Consider the following 25,516-nt stretch of genomic DNA (forward strand, 5'->3'; position numbering starts at 1 on the left):
GCGACCCTTGGCATGCCAGCTTTGAATGGAGACCCCAGCGGCTTCTCGGCTGCTAACGCGGAATTCGGCCTACGCTCGAGGCTCCGGGCGCGGAGCGAAACGGAAGGACTGCGCCCCGATTCCTGTCGCGGGCTTTGCGCGCTCCGTTCACTCTACAGGGGCGTGTCTGTACGGACTGGTTAATCTGTCCTTGTTGAACGGGCAGTGTGTCGTGGCTGGGTCAACCGATCAGCGAATCGGCGGTAGTGGAAAGCGCCCGCGACGGTTGTGCACGACCGATGACTCGCGGCAGTGTATATTGCATTGCCCTGCATCCGTGGCCCGTAGAGCGTCGTTTCTGTCCGATGGCTGCTTGTGCGTGGCAGCCATGGTCGAAGACACGTTTGCTTAAATATACTGTTGCTAACAGTGAATTCGCATACACCTGTTCTTTATACTGTTGGCAATACAAGAACTGCTGATGTTTTCTGGTATGACTCGAAGCACGCTTCGCCTGTGCACAGTTAGACAATCAGGAGTTTAATTATGTTGTAATGCGTTCTTTCAAGATGTTTGGCAGCGACAGCAAAGGAGAGTAATTTGTTGACGTTGCCTAGTGCGGAATACAAAGTGAACTTTTCACATGTTTTTTTTTATTATTGGATGTATTTCTCTGGTTTGCCTAGTTTCATGCAAGCGTCGCTTGCAATGTAAGAGAGTATTATTAGGCAACTAGATGCTCATGGTGAACAGAGCTTCTTCATGTTCACAGCAAAGGTATTGGCGTGAGGGCCAATATAAATGTCTGACATTGATCTGTTTGGACATGATCGCGGCGTATTTAAGCATGACTTAAGCGCTAACAGCAGCGGTAGTAAGAGTAGTAGTAGTAGTAGTAGCAGTAAGAATAGTAGTTGTTTAGAGGGGAAAGGAATTAGCAACGTACTAGATAAAGTTCAGTATGCTTAGTTGGTCAAGTGAGAAACTGCTTACCCTTTATTTTGCCAGGCTGTAGCTGAAATATATTGGGGTGTTTGCCTAATACTGTTCAGTTTCATTACATTAAGCAGTTTTTATGGCCCTTACCACTTGGTAAAATGAAAAGGATTGCTATGTGTGGTGTCTTATATGCGAAACCATTTCTACATTGTAAAAAGCAGAAATGGAACTAATAGGGCACCTTCGTATGCTACTAATGGACCCATTCACTATTACACATAATTAACTAATCAAGCCCGGTCAAGAATTAGGTCTGGTTCTTCTGAGGGCAGTTTTTCTCATTTGAATCACTACATGATATGGTACGCGGATGTTCTTGAAAAATAAATGGCAAAGAAATTTAGAAATACTTGTTCTGCTTAGTAGTACATCAGCCCCAACAATTCTGCTCTTATGATCTGCAGTAATATGTTCAAATGAGCAAACTTATTTATGGTATAACTCTTAACTTATGCCACTTGGTCAACATTGTCATCCACCTGTTGAGTTGTTTTGCACTGACTGCCACAAACTTGCATACGTCAGGAAAAATAATGCCAATAGCGTTCATAAGTATCCCTCAAGCACTTCATGCCATTTAGCTAGCATAATGGTAGCTAAATGTAGCAGGTAGCATAATGTTTTGCATTATCCAGAAATGTTTTAAGTGGGATGGCTCTTGAAAGTATCCACACCAGCAGTGCAATTGGGATCCTTGTATCCTGTGTTCATGTGTAGCTCTGGAAAGCTTTCTACAGTTTCTAAAGCCAACAAGGTGGTCAAAAAACATGTTTATGGTTAGAATTAACAGGCCACTAGCAAAAGACATCTGACGGAAACCAGTGGCTCACTTTCACTGCATACATATTTAGAGGTGCGAGTGGTACTCAATAAATTATCTACCTTGGTGGTATAGAAAAACAGCTTTCACAACATTTCTCTGCAGTGACTTTAACCCCTTTGTAAAAAATTCTGCTGTTTATCAGACAAGGCCATCACAGCATCCTTGACGTTTTCGTCACTTGGAAATTTCGGTTTGTTTGGAAAACTTCAGCAGGAAATGATCAAAGAGAGCCAGGTCAGGACTTCATATAAATGGCACATCCGTTGGAATCTGCATCATTCACAGAGGCCTTCTTGGGTTTGATGACACGTAGATAGGAACTGACTGGCATGCTTGCTGCTGTCAGCTTGCCTTTGCACGAAGGTTTATTGAAACTGAACCTGCAGTTGCCAATTTCTGAGCTATTCTGGAGTCCTTAATCCATTTGTCTTGCAAGATGCACTTAGTGTGAGTAGATAAATTTTTGAATGACCTTCGTATCACTTGTGAATGAAGCACGTTTGAAGTTAGTAGTTAGTTTATGGGAGAATTCTCGCTCACTCCTCATTGACACTGTTAACCTCTGCTTTTGACTGTGGCTGTTCTTATGCCTGTACCCTGGCAGCCATGCAGCTGATATTTAGCTTCTGCAGCGTCCATAAATTTAAAAAAAATTCTGAGTCATTAACATAGGCATTTTGGCATTGGCAGTCATTCACACTTCTTTTGTTTTGTCACTGGCATACTACTATGGCATCATATCTTTGATTCCTGTCAACACGACACCAGCAGTGGTTGTCAAGTCCTTATTGTGATAACTCCGATGTCATTTTGGTTGGCAGTATTGTGGAATGTTATACAAACATCAAGAAAGAGTGCACTGCACCAGACCTATGGTATGTGTCACCCGCCATGTTGGAGTAGTGGCTTCGGCGTGGCGCTGCTAATGCACGAGGTGGCAGGATCGAATCCTGGCAGCTGCATTTCGATGGGGGAAAAATGCAAGGACGTCCTAGTACCGTGCACATTAAGGAACCCCACGTGGTCAAAATTAATCCAGAGTCTCCTGGCGTGCCTTGTAATTGTGGTTTTGTCAAGTACAAACGCAGAATTAAATATTAATCACTTAAAACTTGTGTTGTATGTCATTCCTCCTTAACGTTTGTTGGATGTTCTACCATTCTGCCCAAGACAGAAGGTGTAGCTTAGCCTCTGATGCATTATCAGCCACTTGCATTTTGCAATCTGTGGCAAGAGTAATTTGCTTGTGCGCACATTGGCAGCTTGCTATTGCTGCTCTGATAACACACTCTGACAGTTCCTGATTCGAATCTCATGTTGCATATATGTGGTTACCTATGTAGGCCTAGTGTCCTACATGTACTGCTCTGACTTTTGTTTCCTGTTACTACACACATTCCTTCTAGAATATCTTGAGGCCACTACCTGTATTTGCGAAATGATAACTATTGCTTGTGTAAATTTTGGTAAGCGTATATCTAGACCTTTTCTTGTGGCAAAAGGTTCGACATTCTGTGCATGCAGCCATCGAGAAGGGTGCCATCTCCTGCAGAAAAAGATAATGAAATTGATGCAAAAATAATTTGTTGTTGCTGAGATTGTGATTACCTGTCCATAAGTGACAAATTTCCTATACGATGAGATATCTGTGATGTGTATTTAAAACTTTGTCTCAACATTTCAAAAGGTGGTGTCCTATATGTGGGCAGATTAGGTGTGGTTTTGAAGGCTAATTGTAGTGGGTGCGTCAGACACTACCAAATAGACTGATGTCATCAAGAATGTGTGTCAGAAACTCTTTTGTTCTGATGTCATCAAGAATTTGTGTCACAAACTCTTTTGGTCCTTTTTCTTGGGAGAGTAGAAATCCTTTGCTCAAGCTATCACATAAAGGTCCACTAAGGCTAAAGGCAATTTTGAATCAAACTTACACTCGTAATGAGGTGCAGTCATCCGTCTGTATTCTTCCACCTGAAATCATGCTGTAGCTGTAACTGATGAGGAAATAAGTTATCAGTATGCCACCAGCATGAACCTTTTGCTGGATGGCACTTTTCTGGCTGAAGGAGTAGGCAAAGCTTTGCAATGCAGTGATGATGTCAAGGTTATCACTGAACCACCAGCATAATGTTCAAAATTTTATAGAAAGCGCAATTGCAGTCTTGAACACGGTTTTTAGTATCCAGTTCTGTGGCCATCCAATTAATGTAGAAGCAACCTTGACTGCAATGGATACATTTGAAAAGCTTCACTGATGAAGTAGCTACGTTTCTTGTATATATGACAAACTACTATGCACTGCAGAAGAATCGGTGCTTACAAGGGATAAGGTGAAGCGCTTCCAGGCGCTCTTCTCCTTGGTGTGCCTTTCCAAGACTGATACAGTACTATTCAAGCTTTATTCATTCAAGTAATTTTCAAAGTATGGCTGCCAGTTTTCGATTATAGAGTTGATTGTGAGTCTGAGGTAATTGTCTCACTCTAAGTGCTACAAAACTGTTTCAGTCGTTTATAATGCTCATGATGTGGAACATAAACTACTGGTTATGAGGCACTCAAGAGAAAGCAATTCAAATGCCATGGTAAAACATCCGAACTTTTTATAATCACCGGATATAATGCTAACATGGGTAACATGGAGTTACTTGACCAACATATTGCAATATACTGCCCTGTCATACAGGCAAGAAGTGGTATTCTGCTCTACTTGCTTTTGCTTTTTTATTTTTTTTTGCCAGCGATACCTTCCAGTTGTGCATGGTGAAACTGATGAAGCTGAGTTGCACACATTTCAAATGAGCCTAGCACAGAAAGCTTATGGTCATAAGTCATTGCATCGAAAGTGCCTACAGTATTTGTTGAAAACAGAAACTTGACTTGGCCCATTCAACCACATTGTGACTCTGCAGGACAAACTTTATTCCCACTGCCTTAAGGAAACCACCACGCATTAAGAAATTTTGCAGGAGAGTTTGTACAAAAGGTTTTATATTTTATTACACTTGATCAGTACTGCATTCACCTAGTGTCCTATATGTAGGATGCCTCGAAATTGACAGTACAACAGAAATTTCTGTCAAGAAACTGCTCATACTACATTCTAAAGCCTTTGAAGGGTCTTTATTCAAAAAATATTTTTAGGTTTTTGGCAAAGTTAAGGCATATATGGATTAAAGGATAGGCCAGTGGTGTTGTAGATATAATGTCTTGGCAGTTTCCACTGCCTAAATAACAAAACTTCAGTTTGCATCCTGTTATTTTGGTCTAAACAGTGACAATAGATGCCAGATTCTAGAAAAAAATCTGACAAGAAAATGCTAGAAACCCAGTAAAGATCTAAAGCTCCATGGAAGCTTCAGTTAAGGTATTTGCAAAGCAGAAACAGATTTGATATATTTGAACAAAATTGCTTAATGTAGGTAATCCTGTAGGAACTGTGCTAGCTGCTTCAAATGTAAATGCTTTGTGGCCTTGATATATGTCTTAGTTTTCATCTTTTTTTCTTTTCAGCATGAAATGTTATGTTTCAAGCATGATAAATTATGTATTGGTACATATTTTGCCTCTTGCTTCATGCTTGACAGTGCCTGCCTGGTTTGCTTGTTACAGAAGCTTCCACGTGCCTTTGAGCTGCAGGTCACCTTGAAATAGGGCGCTGCACATAAGCAATTAGATTCACCAGGTCCTGCTGCAAAAAAAGTGCTGCGTCCATGAAACATTATTTAGACAGCCCACAAAGATGCTAGTTCTGAATGAATATTTTGGGCAAAATTTAGTCATGATCCCCTTTTACTAGTTTTGCAACTCTCAGTTGCACATGCAGTTGAGATGACTTGCACGTAACAGAGAGCATGTGACACTGCTGTGCATAACACCACTTTTTGGAGATGTTTATTGACATTTGCGTGAAGTGTTGACCACAAGCCTTATCAAAGCTACCTGCCTGGGACTGAGGGGCTGCCCCTAGCTCATTATGCTTCTGTAACATGGTAATCAACAGTGCTTGAATGAGGAATGCCTCGGGCTGGAGCTAACGTTTCGATGAGGCAGCTTGTCTAAATGTGGCTCAAGCTTGAGGCATTCCTTGATCAGTTGCAATTCATTGCTACAAGCCTACATCTTGCTGTGAGCCTCTCGCTTGGATCTCTGTCAATTGTACTTTTATTTAGAAAAGTTGAGATAGATTCGCAAGACATGCATTACTAATTGCATTCACAACCGACAAATATATAATCTGAAAGGCTGCTTGGCATTTGCACCTTGGTTTGCAACAGTAGTGTGTGCTGTGGGCATGTGTGTATATTTTCTATGACAGTGCTGACTGAAGCCATATTTCTGCATTTGGCATTCGTTTGCTTGCTTGTTTGTTATTGGCTTTGAAACCACAAGTCTATTGCTTGAATGTTTTGAAGAAGTCTTCTCGGGGTCAAATTATGGACATGCTTCTGTGAAACGGACTTGTATTTGTATTTCAGTACTTTTAGTTCCATATTTGTGAACTCATATCCACAACATACCAGTGTGTTCATGTTTTCAGCTTCAAATCATGAGCATTGAAAATGGTGGAAAGCTTTTAGAAATGTCCTAAATACTTCTGCTGTATATTTTTCGGTTTTGTATTGTAGTCGCTTCTGTCAGCATGTCTGTTAACTGCTATTTAAACTGAATCATATCATTTTACCATAACCTTCTTTTTGTAGCCATGAGAATTGCATGTAGATTAGATTGTCCATAGCGGTATTTTTTTATTCGATGCTCTGGTATTATAGTATTATCTGCGAAGGTTACCTGTGAATTTCAGCAAAAAAAGGACATGAATATAATCCATGAAAAACAAATGATGGTTGTCTAGTTTATTAATGATGTTTGTCCATTGACTTGAAACCAAGAGTACATGGCAAACCATGTAGGCCACTGCACAGAAATGAAGCCTCTCATGAAATGTGTCTGGCTTTATTAAGATAGTTTGAGTCTCCTGGAGGTATAGTAGGTAGCACTTGTGTGGTATGTTTAAGCCAGTTTATTATGTAATCACCAAGCTATGCATCCATCACCTTGGAGCTAAATATTTTGACAGAATTGCCTGTCTGGTTGGGTTAATTATGACTTTCAGGTGGACTCTCAGAAGATGTGGATCAAATATTGCCTTTGAAGAAACCGAATTTCTAACAACCGAGACCAACCAACAAAAACGACTTTTGTTGGAGTCGTGGTACATGCAAAACACCAGAAACAAGTTAAACCGTTCCAAAGGAAACTTGGTGTCAGTTTATAGTCACTGTTTAAGCACAGCCCAAAAATAGCAATTAGCCGTCTTGGACTGTGCCCAGCCTACCACCCTTACATAGCCAAGAAGAATTCAATACTCCTTCCTTCACTACCCTCCCTCCACTCAACCATGAATGCTTAAAGTTTGCCAAGAACAACAACACCCACTCCTCCAACCCCTCCTCCCCCACCAGCACCACAAGTACGATGTCAGAACGCTCTCCTGTCAGCGAATCTGACAGGAATATAAAAATAATTGCAATGGAATCACCACATTATCTCAACTCGAGCTTTTTGTGACAAGTAAAAGGGCATAAAGAAAAAAAGTTATTTCTTTTATGTTCTGAGCTTAGATTTTGCTTAAAAGTATAACTACAATGCACCACAACTTTTTGGTTGTGCACCTGTTTGCTGAATGAAATGCCAAACCAGTTTCATTTAAAGTGCGGCTGCTCCTGCAAGCATTCCAGTCAGAATAGTCAAGGCTGTCAGCTGAGCACAGAAAATAATTTTAGACCAAAGGATTTTAAAAGCTTAAGTTTATGGCCATTTTATTTATCTATTAAATTTTTTTTCTTTGTGATCTGCACATGTTCACTCCTCAAAAAACAATGGGACTAATGACACATTATTATTCAACTACTGGAGGTGAAGTTTGGTGTTAGCCTTGGCTGCCATGTGCTGCTAGTTCAAGCAGAAGCTGTGCTTTTAAAGTGAGCGAGAGGTATGTTTGCTCAAGATCGCTGCACAGTAACCTCCAGAGGCTTTAGCTCTGAAGCTACACCTCATTTTAGAAAGTAGCCTAACGTTTGCACTGCAGACACTTGTGACCCTGAATCTTACAATGGCACAAAAGCATTTTGAACTTTTAGAATGATGTAGCATCTGCTTTATTGACCTTGATGAAGTAGGTCTTGTTATTGTTGCAGCACTGTTAGTCTAATTGTTCCGTTGCTGAATTTTGATACCACTACATAGGTGGTGTTCCACTTGCACTTCGTCCAGGGGCAAGTGAGGCATTATACTGCAAGAGTGGAATCATAAGTCTGGAAATACAAGATCATACGAGACTCGGAAAAAAAAAGATTGTGAAGCATCTGGTGGCAATAATCACATGAATGTAACAAAGTAACATGACGTTAGGTAGCTATCTTTTATTTGACCTGGCTTCATCGGTTTTATATTCCAAAATGAGGAAATTACAACACCTGGTGTGTGAGGGTTGGGCATGAAGCTAATAGCATTAAATGGTGACTGTGCATAGTTAAGTATTGCAATAAAAGGAAAATTAAAACAATTACTAGCCAGTACGGAACAATACTAGCATGCTTGGGAATGAGCTTTTCACTCATAAATTTTGTGGGCTTTGTCTAAGCAAAACATGTTTGTATATTTACCGGCACCTTTCCTTGTACGATGGCTTGTTCCAAGACTGTTCTTTACTTTTTTACACAACTGTTACTCTTTACTTTTACTCAATGTATTTAATTGCTGGCTATGTGAGAACCTTCAGTAACTTCTGCTCTCATGAATAGTCACTCCACAGGTACACTGCAGATGAACAAAATGATTGGACGTGAGGCTTGAAGTTATCTTGGCGCGGTTGACATGAGGCTCTATGGCGCCAGTAACTATGGACAGGCTCAGGTAAACATTGTGGGCTATACTTTCCTGTGACTGAAGTTGGCCAAGCTTTCAGAGCTGATGTGCTCACACCAGTACTGACACTTGTTGGTTTGAATGTTGCAAATAAGGTGCTTTTATTAGCTTTTCATTCTCCGGATTTGTCGACGCAAGCTGCCTGCATATCTTAGTATAACTATCTATGATAATTGTGCTTCACTGCTCTACCTTGGTACGAAAAACTTGGTCTCCCTTGCATGCCATAGAGTTTGTACTGACTTCACAGCCTGGATTAATTGTCTGGATTCTAGGGAGGGTAAATCATGCAAGCTAAAGTGGTAACAGACTAGACAGGGGAAATATATGAGCTATATATATGAGCTGTAGCATTACAATAAACTGTTTGCAAACTGCTGCCCTTTTAGTTGTCAACTTTATATGCGTGGGTAAATTATAAACAACATTTTCGGTGGAAGGGCAATAACCAGCGTGATAGTAGTAACATTCAAAAATTTTTGATGTATAATGTCAGATCAAAAAATCAAACAGAATTAGTACTCATTGGCCGACACAGTGCATGGATATTCATTTTGTCCAATTTGGAACCTAATGTAGACTACTGCTGTGTATATTTATTTACTGTCAATAATTTTTGTCAAATTGCACAAAATGCCTAATGTGTGAGAGTGGGCAACATTAATTTAGCCACCCTTTAAGTATGAGAATCAAAAGGTGCCAGAAGACACTACGAGGTATGCACACATATGAGCGCACATGTTTACTTGCGTACACATACTCCTGCACATCTCTATGCAATGTATTTTCTGAAACAATACTTAAGGAATGCTTACTTTAGCATGTCATACATCATTTTTGTGTGCCATCACTGCAGTATCTGAAATGTGAGCTGCTTGACATGTGCAGTGTGAAACAACACAGATGGACTAAGAGAAAGTGCACAGAACATAAACAGAAAGGTGAAAAGTTGGGCATGTTGGTCATGCATAATTAAGCGTACAGCGCTGTGTGCACTGTGTCCTGCCTGTCTCATTTTCCTGTGCAGTGCATCTAAACCAGTGTGTCTACCATCTGGGACAACCTGGGAAATCTGGAATATTTACGGGATTTGCCTTTTCTGGAAAGTTCAGGGGAAACCCCAGTTATACTGAATTGGGGAAATTAGTACCTGCAGTATTTATGGCAAAGCTCGTGATATGCCACCAGAGGGCAATGAAACTTCCACTGGAACCTACGTGGTTCGCAAATGAGTGTCGTATGCTGGTTTTGCTAGTCTGAAGCTGGCCGGGTGGTTGGAGTACCATGATACACATGGTTTAGTTAAATCTGAAAGTGCACTCCGACTTGTAGCTTACCAGTATTAGTTGTCAAAAATAATGGGCTGTCATAGTAACTTGGCAAGCCATAACCTACCATTGTTTTCATTGTGCTTGAACCTCCAGTGTCATAGACTGCCAAGGAATCTTCATAAAAACAGTTAGGAAAATCAAGGAATTTGAAGATGCCAACATAGTAAACACCATGGCTAAACATGAACAGGACTTTCGTTTCATATGTCCATGTGTTGCAATTAACATTTCGAGTATGAACCTGTACTAGCTTTTCCACCTTTCATTTCTACGACAGAACCTTTTGAGTTCACTACATTTCAAAGAATGTAGTGTGAGGCTACCTTTGATGCTTTTCCTCTTGCATGGATTTTTACTGAAGCAAAGCAATTCATACATATGAGTTAGTAGTAAATGCTGCCATTTCCAACTTGCTCCAACACAATCTTTAATGGGCTGTGCAGTTTACACTGCGGGGATGTTATCAGCTTTAGTTCGGTGTGGGGTGTTAAAGAGAAATGCTGAATCGGTTTTGACTGATTTCTTTCGAAACACCATTTTTGTTAATTTTGTGGTAAAAGGTCAATTAACATAAAGGAAAAAGAAGGAAAAACTTCAATTTTTTGAAGAAACTCCACTTCTAATACATCAGTGTGACGTCGTGAACTTTAAAGTACTTTCTTTTTTTCCTATTTGGGCCGTTATGGTGCAGTGAAAATTCTCAAAATTGGCAGAGTCCAGCCCCTTTGGAATACAGCGTAGTCACCACCTGTCTTTTGTTTTTGCATCTTTTCTAGCCTATCAAGCCTGATCATATTGTAGTAAGGGTGGATCTTTTGGTCTTGTATATAGGGGTATTACTCAGGCTCGCGCGTGCGCACCTGACCCTTCTCTGGATCGCACAGCGCCGTTGGAGCGGCAGTCGCTCCCTAGCACTTTCGCAGCAGCCCTAGCAGTCAGAGCTGTGACCCCTAACCCGCGGTTCGCAGTGAGTTGCGACCACGGCGGGTTCAGGCCAGTGGGGACAGGGTGAGTCTCGGCCTAAGGTGTTTATTCACCTTGGTGTACAATGATTCCAACAGACAACAACAGCCACAACACATACAAATACAACACAAAACACAACCACAGCGGCGGAGAATTCCGCACGTCTGGGGTGAAACAAACCGCACAATGTGGGAGCCACAAAAGAGGCTGATAAGAGTTCAGCTCACCCAAAGTGGTTCCGCGCTCGGGCCCTGGGGCGGTGAGTCGCACACAAAGGCCGGGCGCAACAGGGGGGACGGCGTGCGGCGGTCTCAGCGGCGGATTTGAGATGCGGCCGTTCGCTAGCTCTTCCACCGTGAGACCAAGATCCGTCGGGGGAATAGCGCTTCTCCCGAGCGGCGGAGAGGAGTCTCCCCGGTTCCAAGAAAGGGAAAGGAGGGAACGGGGTGCCTTGGCTGCAGCGTCGCGGCCAGGCGCGAAGAGCAGCGGGAGTGGCGAAGGTGCCCTCTCCTCGCTACCCTCCGCGAGCGAGCACGTGATTATCGCGTGATAACCGCGTGGCCGCTCCGGAGATATCGGGATGCGCGTGCGATCCCCACATCCCCCCCTAAATATAGGGGTATTACTCAGGCTCGCGCGTGCGCACCTGACCCTTCTCTGGATCGCACAGCGCCGGCGGAGCGGCAGTCGCTCCCTAGCACTTTCGCAGCAGCCCTAGCAGTCAGAGCTGTGACCCCTAACCCGCGGTTCGCAGTGAGTTGCGACCACGGCGGGTTCAGGCCAGTGGGGACAGGGTGAGTCTCGGCCTAAGGTGTTTATTCACCTTGGTGTACAATGATTCCAACAGACAACAACAGCCAGAACACATACAAATACAGCACAAAACACAACCGCAGCGGCGGAGAATTCCGCACGTCTGGGGTGAAACAAACCGCACCATGTGGGAGCCACAAAAGAGGCTGATAAGAGTTCAGCTCACCCAAAGTGGTTCCGCGCTCGGGCCCTGGGGCGGTGAGTCGCACACAAAGGCCGGGCGCAACAGGGGGGACGGCGTGCGGCGGTCTCAGCGGCGGATTTGAGATGCGGCCGTTCGCTAGCTCTTCCACCGTGAGACCAAGATCCTTCGGGGGAATAGCGCTTCTCCCGAGCGGCGGAGAGGAGTCTCCCCGGTTCCAAGAAAGGGAAAGGAGGGAACGGGGTGCCTTGGCTGCAGCGTCGCGGCCAGGCGCGAAGAGCAGCGGGAGTGGCGAAGGTGCCCTCTCCTCGCTACCCTCCGCGAGCGAGCACGTGATTATCGCGTGATAACCGCGTGGCCGCTCCGGAGATATCGGGATGCGCGTGCGATCCCCACATCCCCCCCTAAATATAGGGGTATTACTCAGGCTCGCGCGTGCGCACCTGACCCTTCTCTGGATCGCACAGCGCCGGCGGAGCGGCAGTCGCTCCCTAGCACTTTCGCAGCAGCCCTAGCAGTCAGAGCTGTGACCCCTAACCCGCGGTTCGCAGTGAGTTGCGACCACGGCGGGTTCAGGCCAGTGGGGACAGGGTGAGTCTCGGCCTAAGGTGTTTATTCACCTTGGTGTACAATGATTCCAACAGACAACAACAGCCAGAACACATACAAATACAGCACAAAACACAACCGCAGCGGCGGAGAATTCCGCACGTCTGGGGTGAAACAAACCGCACCATGTGGGAGCCACAAAAGAGGCTGATAAGAGTTCAGCTCACCCAAAGTGGTTCCGCGCTCGGGCCCTGGGGCGGTGAGTCGCACACAAAGGCCGGGCGCAACAGGGGGGACGGCGTGCGGCGGTCTCAGCGGCGGATTTGAGATGCGGCCGTTCGCTAGCTCTTCCACCGTGAGACCAAGATCCGTCGGGGGAATAGCGCTTCTCCCGAGCGGCGGAGAGGAGTCTCCCCGGTTCCAAGAAAGGGAAAGGAGGGAACGGGGTGCCTTGGCTGCAGCGTCGCGGCCAGGCGCGAAGAGCAGCGGGAGTGGCGAAGGTGCCCTCTCCTCGCTACCCTCCGCGAGCGAGCACGTGATTATCGCGTGATAACCGCGTGGCCGCTCCGGAGATATCGGGATGCGCGTGCGATCCCCACATGTAGAAGCGCATTTTAATAATACAGATTAACACATTTTTCTCTTTAGCATCCATTTCAATCTGGTTTGTATGCTTACAGCCTACATATAAAATAGTTGGAACAAATGCTCATGTATTTGCATATATAAGTGGGAGAAATAGTACAAGTAACTGTCAGCTGCTTATGATGTCACACAGAAAGGGGGAGGGATGTAAAATGCAGCTGTATTCTTATTAGCTTATATGCCAGCATACATGTTGCATAAACATCCAGGTGATTCAACACAGGGCATTGCCACCTTTGCCCATGGGCACCACACATCAGCTGTGCACCTGCTGTCTGCTGCACTTTAGCTGAAGTTCCAGGGCAGGTTGTGCAGTGCCTTGAGCCACATGGCGTACTGTTGCTTTGTGTGTTTCTGCATGAAATCATCATGGGAAAAGTAAGGATGGTTGCAACGAAAGATACATCATATGGTACCTTAGCGGAAAAGATGAAGGGCCAAAGTGAGAGGATTCGATTTTGTATTGCTTTTTCTCTCTTCTTTTTTTAAATTCGGAAATGTTGCTTGCTAAATTAGCTAGTAAGGTCAAAGAACACGCACTTCCAAAGCAAACACCAGTCTTCTTATGTAAGCTGTAGAAATAATGTTGTGTAATGTCAACCTTTCACTTCCAGAAAAAAAGAAAGAACATAGGCAAAAGCACCCTGTGGGGATAGAATGCAGGAATACTGGTTTACTTAGCATGCATACCAAAGAGGGCTTAGTGACCTAAACTTTGCCAAGACCCCTCCAGTAAAGTTCTGGGGCATTATGCAAATTGTGACAGTTTAGGTGCACTGGTAAACCATCATATTGTGAACCATAGGGCAAAATTGACACAAATTTGAGACACGTACATAAGATAGTTTTTCTCCTCCATCTGTCTACTTTGTGCTATGGTTTATAATATTCAAAGCAGGATGTAACTGCAGCAATTTTGCTTACAGGGGCTTAGTGGAATTATCTTGGGACAATAGACCCTTTGTCATATATTATGTCTACACAACTCAATACTAGCGTATCTGTAGTATATAGTAGCCACTGGTCAGATTGCATTAATCACTAATAAAAATGCTTTAAGGCAATAATTATCTTCTATCTGCATAGCAATGAATGAATATCTGGATACATGGCTGGTGATGTTCACTTTCCTTGAGTACAGCAGTGAGCCGTCATGCAGAACGAATGGCACAAAGTCAATAATTAAGTTTGGTAAGTATGAAACGTTCTAAACAGTACAAGCACCATAATTTTTTTCTTTCAGACATTTTGTACAAACAACTCAAATGAGCTGTAATGTAGAATCTGACAGCATGCAGTGATCTTAACAGGGTTATCTAATTTGATTTCACTTTTGAATGCTTCAGTTAAATCTGGTGCCTGCAACAGTGACATGTCTCACACCAGTTCTGGAAATGCTTTAGAATGCACAGATTCATTTTACTGTGTCTTGAATGTCATGAAAATAGCATGGCCAGGAAAATTAAGAGAAATGGACAAAGAATTAAGACCACGCCTCAATCAACCCTGGATGGGCCAGCATTTTCTTTTGACATTGTGCAGGGCAGCTGCTTTAGGCCACCAAATCCGTTCTTTGGCAGGAAAACTTTGGGGGGAAAACATAGAAATGTGTTCATGAGTTCAATATCACAATCTAAGATTGAAACTGACTTTCACATTACTCTGAACAAAAACAGTGAGACCTGAGATTCCACTGTCTCTACCATGCTCCTTACTTGACAAATTCCTGTTTACTTTCTTTCATCTGCCATGTAACAGCTCTTCTATACTAGTGTAGTTCTCTCCAAAGCTTATTAAATGCCTTGTATTAACGAGCAGCTTTCGGCACCTTCTCAAGTGATCTTGACTGTGCTTATTGCAAGCAGCTTCCAAATTGGTGTGTTTATGCCTAAATGAGTTTTGCGTCCACTTTGGCTGTCAGTGTCTGTTCTGTGTCATGTGGCACATACATTCATCCGCCCTGAGCATGTTGTCCTGCATGACAGCTCGAACTGGGTGGGACGTGAATGTCAAACAGCAGCGTTGTGGCAGTTTACTGTGTGACCGCTCGCGCTTGTGTTTTGTCTAGGTGCCACACCCGGTCCACTCACAGGCACAACTCAGGCACTCGCACACGTGCAAAAAACAAATCGATAGCTGGACGCCCTGTGCGCACAGATGCAGTGCGGTAAGGACCGCCTCCCCTTTGCTGCCTTGTATTTATGTGTGCGCGCCTGTTCATTGGCAGTAGATAATGAGGTTGCTGTAGCACTTCAGTCATTATTTGCATGCTACTGCTCAAATGTAAATAGCACTAATGGCAGATGCATGCTTTACACTGTGTAACAGTTGCTAACCTCACATGCAGCTTCTTAACACGCTTGTAAGCTCTGCTAAGCCATATTAGCTTTGGTGCACATATGGTTACTGACACAGCAGGCAGTTCTTTGTTGCTTCTTACTAATTATCTTGCATGTTTAAAGATCATGCCTCTGTGATATGTGATTTTAGTGTCAGGAACAGCACATCACGCACATCACTTTGTACTGAAAGTAAACAATGTGGTACTGCTTCATTGGCCTATATGAATATACCCTTAAGCTATGCGAAAGCTCTTGCCAACCACATTTGAGTGTTTGCTTTGGTGACTTTTCTGAATAGTGCGTGAGGTGGTAATGTATTCATTACCTTGCTTCGTAACATTTGTCTACTAGAATGCACCACAGAGTGTCAAGGCATACCTGTCCTTAGGTACATTGGTTGGCAGTGTTACCATCATTTATGATGAAAATGTTTAATGAGACTTGCCCATTAACATACATGTAAGGAACGCAACTTGAATGTGTATATATAGTTTGTTTAATTGGTAGTACATGCATTCGAATATGCAGGCCTAACTTGTCTTGCATTGCCCTGTATCTTCTGTGTTTATCTTGTCTAGTTTTGTTTAAATATCTCCATTTTATCAAAGTTCTAGACAGAACTGGCCATGATTTTGCATGTACTCTTGTCACCATTCATTTACTTCTAGCTGAGCAACTCTTTCTCATCTGTACTAATTTTATGTGCTAAGAGATCCACCCCATTTGTTATTTAGGCTTACATAGTTAACATTGGAATGCAAAAAAAAAAAGGGACATGCTTATTCTTTGGCCACTTTATGTAGTAGCTCACTAATCCACACATTACATGACAGAACAAACTGCTTGCAGCTTCAAACTTGGAAGAGTATTTTACATTGGTGGATGTGCAATCCCTTCATATCCAATGCATATAGCTAGTGTAGTGTATTACTATTATTTACCATGCAAACACCAAAAAGAGAGAAAGAAAAGCAGGCTAGCAATTGTCTCCTAATAGGTACACGACTCCCCACCTGCTCTAAAAGCAGATTAAAAAAAAGAGAGGGAGGGAGGGAGAAAGAAGGCACATGATGATGCATCACATTACATGCAGACTACGAGCATTACAGACAGGAGCCGTGCCCTGTGGTTGAAGCACAACCTTCTGATAAGTAATTATTCAGAGCCGTTTAAGCATGAGTAAATTGCTAGAACTTGCTTAGCAGGACACACTTGCAACTGTTGAAAGTTGGGCATTTCACCAGCAAGTGTTTTGCTGTAATATTAAAAACTGCACACTGTCCCCCATTCTAGTCATAGTGACATGGTCATATTTTCTTTGTGTTTTGTTAATCACCTGCCATCGAAAATACCTTTTAGATTTTAAATACTGTATGTTGCATTTCATAACCTCAGTTAGGCTTGCACTATGTTTAGCAGCCCATATCAGGCCAATCAGCCATATCTGTAACAGTATCATGCGAATGTTGACCACACACTGTATCAGCGCCTTCTAATGGCGACAAGCAGCGAGATCAGCGATATTGCATATAGGTGCATAAAGCACTCCAATGCAAGCATGATCTGCTGTGCTCTTCTTCCTTTCAGGAGTGCATACATCCTGCTCTTGTCCTGCTCGCATGATATTGTTAAAGCTTTGGCTGATGGTACATGACCTGTCCCTTAGCAGGCACGTTATGACTGACCATTTTATTTCAACATTAAATATTACATCTGTCATAATCAGCAACACTTTGTTGTGCTACGTTTGTGATTTTGAATGAACAAACCTTGTTCAATTCTTTTAAATTTAGTTTCTTTTTCTACTAAGTGGTCGTAATTCATGTTAAGCTTAAGTAGGTGACTTTCGGTAAGGCTGATGGGGACTACAGGCAATCTTGTCCACCACCACTTTGCCATTGTGAGTTAACTTTATGGTTAAACATATTTCAGAAAAGTGTGATTCACTTCCTTGGAGGTTAACATTCCAACCTTCCTAAGCTTTCATTGTAGACAGTACATGAGAACTTCTGATGTTGAGCATCACATTGTTTGTGCAGTGAAAAAGAAAATGAGATGCTGGTATAGTATAGAAAACTGTTTAGGATCTACTGCAGAATCTGAATCTGTTATGGAAATGTGGATGAAGACTTCAGAAAACAAAATATTTGAGCTCCCAACTTCATTTGTTCGAAAGAATAGCGATGGCAATGCTGTGTAGGTGGCATGTGCTGTGTGTGTGAAGCTGAGGTGGATGGTGCCATTGGTGCTGCAAAGCAGCTGTTCACAGAGTGCATGGCCATTTGCGGTTCTGGTGCGCATTGCACGAATCATCTGCTTTTGCTTTTTAGTGCTTTTTCCTTTGTGCACTGTAAGCGGATGTATAGACTTTTTCCTATTGTGACAGTGCTTGTGTGAAGCATGGCACTCGAGATGCACTCATGGATGCTTGAGCTTTATTTACTGGAAAGGGTATGTGCTTGTCTAGGCACGCTTTTTTGTGAAGAGCCTGGCATAGAGCTGTGTGAAATAAAGAAGGCCTTGGTGGTGGTAATATTGTTTTTGGTTGGTGTCTTGTGTAGCTTAGGCATTCATGCATGAGTGTTTACCCCTGGGAAAAGTGGTCATAGTCAGCTTGAAATCCAGAGTGGCCAGATGAAGCTGGCCTATCAAGCCTTACAACAACACATAGTTAGCTGTACTGCACATTTAAAATTGGCTGTAAATGAGTCAGATATTTAATCTAACTGGTTTGTCCAGGAATTTGGCTCAGTCCATAGCATTATTACATCCAATGGTGTAGTTTGGAATGGGGCTGTAGGTGCTGAATGCATTGATTAAAAGGGATGAAAAACTCGTGGCCATAATTTAGCATAGTACCTTTGGCTAAGCAAAAATGGAAATATCTTCTCAGTCACCCTCACACTGTTTCTGGTGGAACATTAAAATGAGTATGTGTTGCTCGCTGCTTGAAAAAGTGACATGGTTCCCAAAGTTGAGAGTATGCATCAAATTCCAATACCAGGAAACATGAGAATACAAGCAGGCTCTAAAAACTGAAAACAAGCTTGAGTAGGCTTACAATGATCTGAAAGTTCTGTCCAGTACAGAGTTTGTCACTACCCACCGTGGTTGCTCAGTGGCTATGGTGTTAGGCTGCTGAGCACGAGGTCGCACGTTAAGTGCACGTAAAATTTAAGTGCACGTTAAAGAACCCCAGGTGGTCGAAATTTCCGGAGCCCTCCACTATGGCGTGCCTCATAATCAGAAAGTGGTTTTGGCACATAAAACCCCACAATCTAATCTATCTAGAGTTTGTCACTCTTGTTAGTCACTATAGTTTGGCAATTTTTCTGTTGGTGAGAAACAAAAGAAAATATTTGCTTTTGTTATTTTTTTGGGGGGGATAGCTGTCAACCCAGTAATTACACTATGGAGCATCAGTTCCCTGAGAGAGCAACAAATAATTGTTACCTTTTAGTGTGACCAATTCATAAGGAGCCTATTCTTGTAACTGAAACCTGATGTGTTCGACAACCACTGATGCACACACATGAACACTATGACTGCACTGCTTGAAGCTGAGTCCATTCCACACTTAAGAGGAAGCCTTAGCTCGGCTGCTCCTGTCTGAATACATGTAAAAGGAGAATTCATTTTTCTTGGCAACCACTGCACCAAGTTTGACGAGGTTTGTTGCATTTCAAAGAACTTGAAATCTAGTGGCTGTTGGTTTCGATTTTTTAATTAGGTCGTCAATTTTTTATTAAGAAATGTCAAAAATCAAATTTTCAGAAAACAAAACTATGAAATTTACAACTCTGTAACACAACAATCACAAATGATATCAAAATTCTGTGAATTGAATGCAATAGTACATCTAAAGTAGACAAAATGGATATGTTACACATGAATCTAAATAATGCTTAGTAATACGGAAATACAGCTTTTGCAGAACTGTTGTACACAACGTAACAAATTCACTTAACATATAAATTGACATCGAATTTGTCCGCTTTGAATGATCTAATGAATGCTGTTTACAGAACCGCGATATCTGTTCTTGATGCAGAGCTATTAATTTCAAACTTTGTGTTTCTATATATTTAGAACTTTCAAATTTTCGAAATCTCTTTTAACGAAATTGGGGCCCTAAATCGAAATTACACTTCCAGCAGTCACTAGAATTTAGCTTTCTCTCTGAAATGCAATACATTTCATTAAAATTAATCCAGGGGTTATCTTGGGAAAACGTTTTTGCGTTTTACATGTATTTCAATAGGCTGCGTCGGAGTTGGGCCCGAGCTAAAGCTTCCTCTTAACAGGACTAGAGGGGAGAGCGGGTTCCTCTGAATTTCCAAGAAAAGCATGCAATTGGAAAGGCTGATTTGGCAGGTCTCAGTGACATTGTATGGCCTTCAACCACTGTACCACACTAGTGTGCTCTTGAATTGTCTGCTATACCAGGCGACTGCCACATATACTTTTGGTGATGTGAAGCCACAAATGCATTTGGCACACTTTTAGAATGGGTTGAACAAAAGGTAATGCAATGAATTACTCATGGTGCTCTTGAGGAATTGAGACTTCACACCATAATTATGAATAAAAAGCAAAAGGTAGAACGTGACAATTTTTTCAGTACTTCTTTAACGCTTGAGTGGTTACAACGTGGCTCTGCTAAAGATGTGCCTCTGGTGTGCAGGCTGGGGAGCTTCAGCAAGGGTGATGTACTGCCAAAAAGGGAGGAGCTGCCCCATACTGCTGATGGATACGATACCCAAGGTGAGGGATGCTACAGGAGCGATACTTGCTGCTTTTCCCAAACACCTGGAAGAAACCAATGTCGCTCAGTGTCAACACAGTAAAGGTAGTGCAGCAGAATGAGACAGAAAGTGAAGTTGAGATGAGAGCAGCACTTAGAATACTGATTCCCCCCTTTTCAAAGTTATATATAGTGTAGTCTTAACCACATTGAACAGTATGAGCTCTGGTTGGCCCCAAGGATTGGCCAGTCCTTGTCATGACCTACATGCTTGGTAATGCTGGTCATTGAAGTGTTGTACAGCTGCCGACATTGTGCTTACTTTTGCATCTTGTGGTTGGTGTCATTGCCTTTCTTATTTTTTTTACGTTGGCATTTGAGAGCTTGAAACTGGGTTTGCTGTTTTCGTTCCTCCTTTCCATTATGCCATCGTCATGTTGCTGCCGGCCCCGTGTCAATGTGAGACCAGCTCCTCATCCTCTGCTTCATTCTCGCTGCACAGCAAAAGAAAAAAACTTTGCCCACGACCATCACGATTAAACTCTTGCCTCTGCAGCAATGTGCAGTCGGTAACTGGACATGCTAAACACTAAATTATCATACAACCTTCATGACTAGCAACTTGTGCAGGGTTTTGTATGCCAAGCAGGCTTGTGTTGCCTGTGCACTGTTGCGAAGTCAGCACGTCCCAAGTTCCGTGAGGTCAATCTCACTGCTGGCTACCACTGTTGCGAAGTCGAGGGTCCGTGCGGCCAAAGAAATTTCCACCGATGGTGCGGTGTCAGGTGCTGGGAGAAAAGGTCCCGAGCAATGTTTAAGAAAATGAAGAAAAAAATAGACGTATTTAAAAAGGTACATGGTTGAGATTACCAAACGGCTCCAACTATCAGAGCAAATTATGGTGCTGTCTTAGCACGTCCGAGTCGCACTGTTTCCATGCATCCTCCTCCCCCACAGCCGTCTGGACCTACCTTTTATGCCTGCATCGTCATTGTTCATGGCTTCCACCAATCCGGCGTCAGGAGACCAATCCCAGCGTCGGTGAGCCGATGGTATCGGTGAACTGGTTGGCCTTCACCGAAGGGAGCCCGGTCGTAAATGCATGCACATCACTGGGCACAAACAAGGAAAGTAGGGGGAACGCATGCTGACTCCGATCCCCGGCATGGTCATGCCAGTTTGTGCGGCTGACAGTTGACAAGAAGTGTAGCCTTGCACGGACCTTCACTCCGGCACAGACAGGCCAATTTGGGCTGCTGACAGGTGTGAAGAATCGTAGCGGGAAACGTGACAACTGCATGTCTCAGGGGTGGCATTCCCTGCTCTGAGGGGCCGCCGGGCACAACAGCACCCCCGCCACCATGTGGTGCATTGGGAGGTCGAGTTGTTCAATGCAGCTCGGCCGGCTTGATGCCTGCACTGTTCGCAGCCCTGGGCTGCAGCTTCTGAGAATGACAATCTTTGGCCCAAAACCTCTTGGTAGGTGGGCTCTGACTGGACTGCATAACTACAAGGAGACAAGCTCCAAGGAGCGACCATTGTCAGAATCAGAATCAGTTTTATTTTCCTCAAGGAAAGGAAATATGGACCCCAGACAAAAAGCTGCTCATTGAGCAGCGTGACGAGGCCTGAGGCCCTACAGGCAGTGGCAACAGCGGCAAAACAGCAGTGTATGTCGTACACCCATACTAGGAAAAAAAAAAGCAACTCGAGAAACAAAAAACTAAAAAAAAGAAAGAAACTGTTCGCACCAAGCTGTGAAGAATGAGAAAAAAAATATTTATATATACATACACCAATAACAAACCAATATTGTACACTGACATGTTATATTCACACATACACACGCAAACACCCGTAGAAGTGGCACGTATACGCCCCTACATATACATATATGTACACCTACATATACATTAACATATACAAGTGTACATGGCATATATACACACACCATTCAAGTGCACACATGTGTAACTTCAAGTTGAATATTTTATGAAGAATGAACTGTTACAAAAACAGAGAGCGAGGAAAAAAAGGGAAATTAGACAATGCCTGCAAAATCATTCCACACTAATCCATACAAAAGAACGCACAACGTCGAATGTAAGCTGCATAATATATATCTGTTGCCGATTAAACTGTACTGTTTAAAGAGTATTCAATTAAAGCACACTTATTTATTGCGGGGCCATCAATTAAGGTTGTATTATTGTTCAGGGTGTAAGGTAATATATACTTTAACATTTGTTGACCGTAATTCGTTCGAGTTTTGGGAAGACACCACTTTTCTAATTGTCGAGTGTTGGCTGCCGGTACACGTTCCTTGAGCGCTGATGTTCTGATAAGGAAGTTAGTACGAAACGAGGTTTTAGTGGTGAATAAAGAAACAATAATGTGTGGTAGCATAACACTGATGGGCAGAATTTTCAACCGAATAAAAAGCAGTTTGGAGTGTGCGCAGTACTCTTCGTCTGCAATGACACGAATCGCTTTCTTTTGCAGGCTCGCAATTCTGTTCATGTTAGTCGGTAATGCCGTGTCCCAAACAAGATGACACTATGCAATGTGTGATTGAAATAATGAAACATATATCTGTTTTTTAATGTGCACTGGAAGAATGCCACGACACCGGGAAAGTGCTCCAACAGCTTTAGATAACCTTAGGGATACGTAATTAGTGTGCTCAGTCCATCGAAGGTGCTCATCAAATACAACACCCAGTGTTTTATGGTGGCTAGCCACACATAATGCCTCAGGCGCCACATGCACGCCACTTTCCTTGCCAGGCTGTACGAATTAAAAAAAAATCTGACTACCCCTTACCGAAAAGAAGACCCTGAAACACAAGGGTCACTTTGATTTGGACAAGTACCCAGAAACTTCAAATTATGTGTCCTCTCAATAGACATGAACGGGTTTACGTAATCAAGCTAAGTAATCATGAATTAGAGCTTCGTCAGGTCAGGAAGGCGAAGGGAGAACTGGCCTTAATTACTTCATGTCCGTAACACTTAGCACCAGATAGCTACATGATCATTACGTAATTGCAAATTGCAAAATCAACACAAGGGCAAATCATCTGAAAACCTTCTCACGTTCCTAAATTGGCTCAGAAGGCCGCACCTATTCCGATTTTCTTCTAGCGCATTTCCTAATGATGCTAATACGATGCAGCGTGATTAGAATAAATCACCAAATCCAACCAATAATAACAAAACTTCAAAGAAAAAATTCTGCAGATTATTCAAAACAAGTCGCAACTAAACTTACATTGAGGCTCATTATCTTCAGCCTTCACCTTTGCGTAAGAAAAGAAACTAAAACAGTGACACTTTCTGTCTCCAGTGTTCAGCTGTCACGTTTGCATGGAAGTAATCAAATTAACTAAAAAAAAAATCTGCCATACCACGAGCATAAGAGACCAACAATGCCTTCTGTCTAACAAAAGTTCCTTAAACTTAAATGTTACAAAATATTAATGTCGTAAATATTAATCTACAAAACGTGCCTCCAAAAGCACTCCTGCCAAATCAAACATAACTTGTCAACTTGCGCGTGACCTTCCAAACTGTTTGCAACACTGAACCTGTCTGCCTTGCAGTTCTGCACGTGTCGTCACGTAAATTTTCCACGTCAAACTACGGAACTAACCTGAGTCGAAAAGGCTAGTAAACTAAAAAAAAGGATTGTGGTATAACTTATGCCCTGCCAAACCTTCAGCATGCAACTAATCTCCTACGAAATGAATACAAAAGAACAAAACAATTTACAATGCTTCTTCCTGATTTCATTTTAAGGCCTTAACAAGTCCCTTCAGACGAGCTCGAGAGGGTTGCGTCTTCTGGGGTTCTCACAAAGTGCGGTTCTGAAGAAGGCAAAACTCATTCATTTGCCTGACACACATCATAGCTACGACTTTAGAACGTGAGCCTTTGTGTACTAGGAGAGGGGTACATTCACAGACACATGCGCCCATTTTCTCCTTATGTGCTAAGCAGTTGTCTTTCTCTGCCCTGGTGATTGACCAGTTCTTGTAGCAGCCTGCAGGATGCTTCCCTTTGTCCCTCTGCTTACAACGAGATGCCCTCCATGCGTTTAAGCAACGGTTGCTACGCCCAATGCAAAAAAAGAGGTCAGGTATGCAGGCAGGACACAAGAGTAGAGAAGTGGACAACACGAACGCCGACTATCAATTGAAGAAAGCACTGAGGCGAAAAAAGAAAGAAGACACAAAACTAATCTGCGCAAGCTCAGTAATGGTATCACCATGTGTCAGTCGGGTACGTGTGCTGGTCTGCGTGAGAGATAACTGTTAAGGCACTTAGTCTCATCCTTATGTAAAGTAATCGTAGGCTGACTCGCGCATGCACTTCCACCATTATAGATATGCCATGCCTCTACCATAAGACACGTATCTTCATTCTTATGTCTGTACAGTATAGCGCATTCATCTAACTCTGGTGTGCAATTACAGTCTTGGCAATGTAGGGAAAGATTAGAAGGCGGTCCACCAGTTAACGACCTTTTATGTTCCATTAGCCTCTGATTGATACACTGTCCCGTTTGCCCTACGTAGAACTGGCCACAGCTAAGGGGAATTTTATAAACCACACCCATACGATAGTCAGTAAACCTGTTGTTTATATTGTGCTTCACTGTTGTTGCTACGTTCGGGCGTGGCAACTGCTTTACAGTTGCTTTGCCTGAATCTTCGCGAAACTATCTTTTTCGCGACGTGCTTCATGCTGACCCCTGATCTCTGCAACTCCTAAGCTTTGCCATCCTTTGCTTTTTCAGTCTTTGGCTGGATCCGGGCTTTCACGTCTTTGCCTCTGTTGCCTTGGTGCTTCTTATGTTTGATTCTAGACGCCTCGACCACGTTCGCCTTTTTCCTCCTGTGCCTACGCCTTCTCTTCACCATCTGTTCCGACTTATCCAAACAGCCATAGGTGACATATTCCTGAAGGCTGGCCGTACTTGCCACCTCCTTACAACCTAACGGATCCTCCGTTCCTTGTGTGGGAAAACCGCTGCTCTCTACTGCCTTCTCCTCGTTTCCTGCTACTAACACGTTATACTCGTGACTGCACGCAGCTGCCTTAAGAATCGTTCCTTGGTCCTCTGACTGCTGCTCAATAGGGGTCTCCTCTGGTGTTTTTGCCCTGAAAGCTCCTAATCGGAGAAGGGTTCTCCTCGCTCCGTCAGTGTTTGCTCCAACCCATTTGAAGAGCCATAGCTGACTTACTCTTGCAGGCT

The 25,516-nt window shown here is 43.1% G+C and overlaps 1 protein-coding gene across 6 annotated transcripts in view; it reads left to right on the forward strand.

The window, feature by feature from the left end:
* LOC135913605 (rho guanine nucleotide exchange factor 11-like) overlaps positions 1–25,516 on the forward strand; it is a 253,038-nt gene that overhangs the window by 837 nt on the left and 226,685 nt on the right. For 3 of the 6 annotated variants that reach the window (XM_065446119.2, XM_065446121.2, XM_070537837.1), the window contains exons 2-3: positions 15,243–15,341; positions 20,201–20,280. In XM_065446119.2, coding sequence (XP_065302191.2) covers positions 15,243–15,341; positions 20,201–20,280 — 179 coding nt within the window. Of the gene's footprint in view, positions 1–8,604; positions 8,717–15,242; positions 15,342–20,200; positions 20,281–25,516 lie in introns of all 6 variants that reach the window. The other 3 variants (XM_065446120.2, XM_070537838.1, XM_065446122.2) reach the window with 3 other exon arrangements.

This window comes from Dermacentor albipictus, chromosome 4 (assembly GCF_038994185.2).
Source record: "Dermacentor albipictus isolate Rhodes 1998 colony chromosome 4, USDA_Dalb.pri_finalv2, whole genome shotgun sequence".
Taxonomy (NCBI): Eukaryota; Metazoa; Arthropoda; class Arachnida; order Ixodida; family Ixodidae; genus Dermacentor; species Dermacentor albipictus.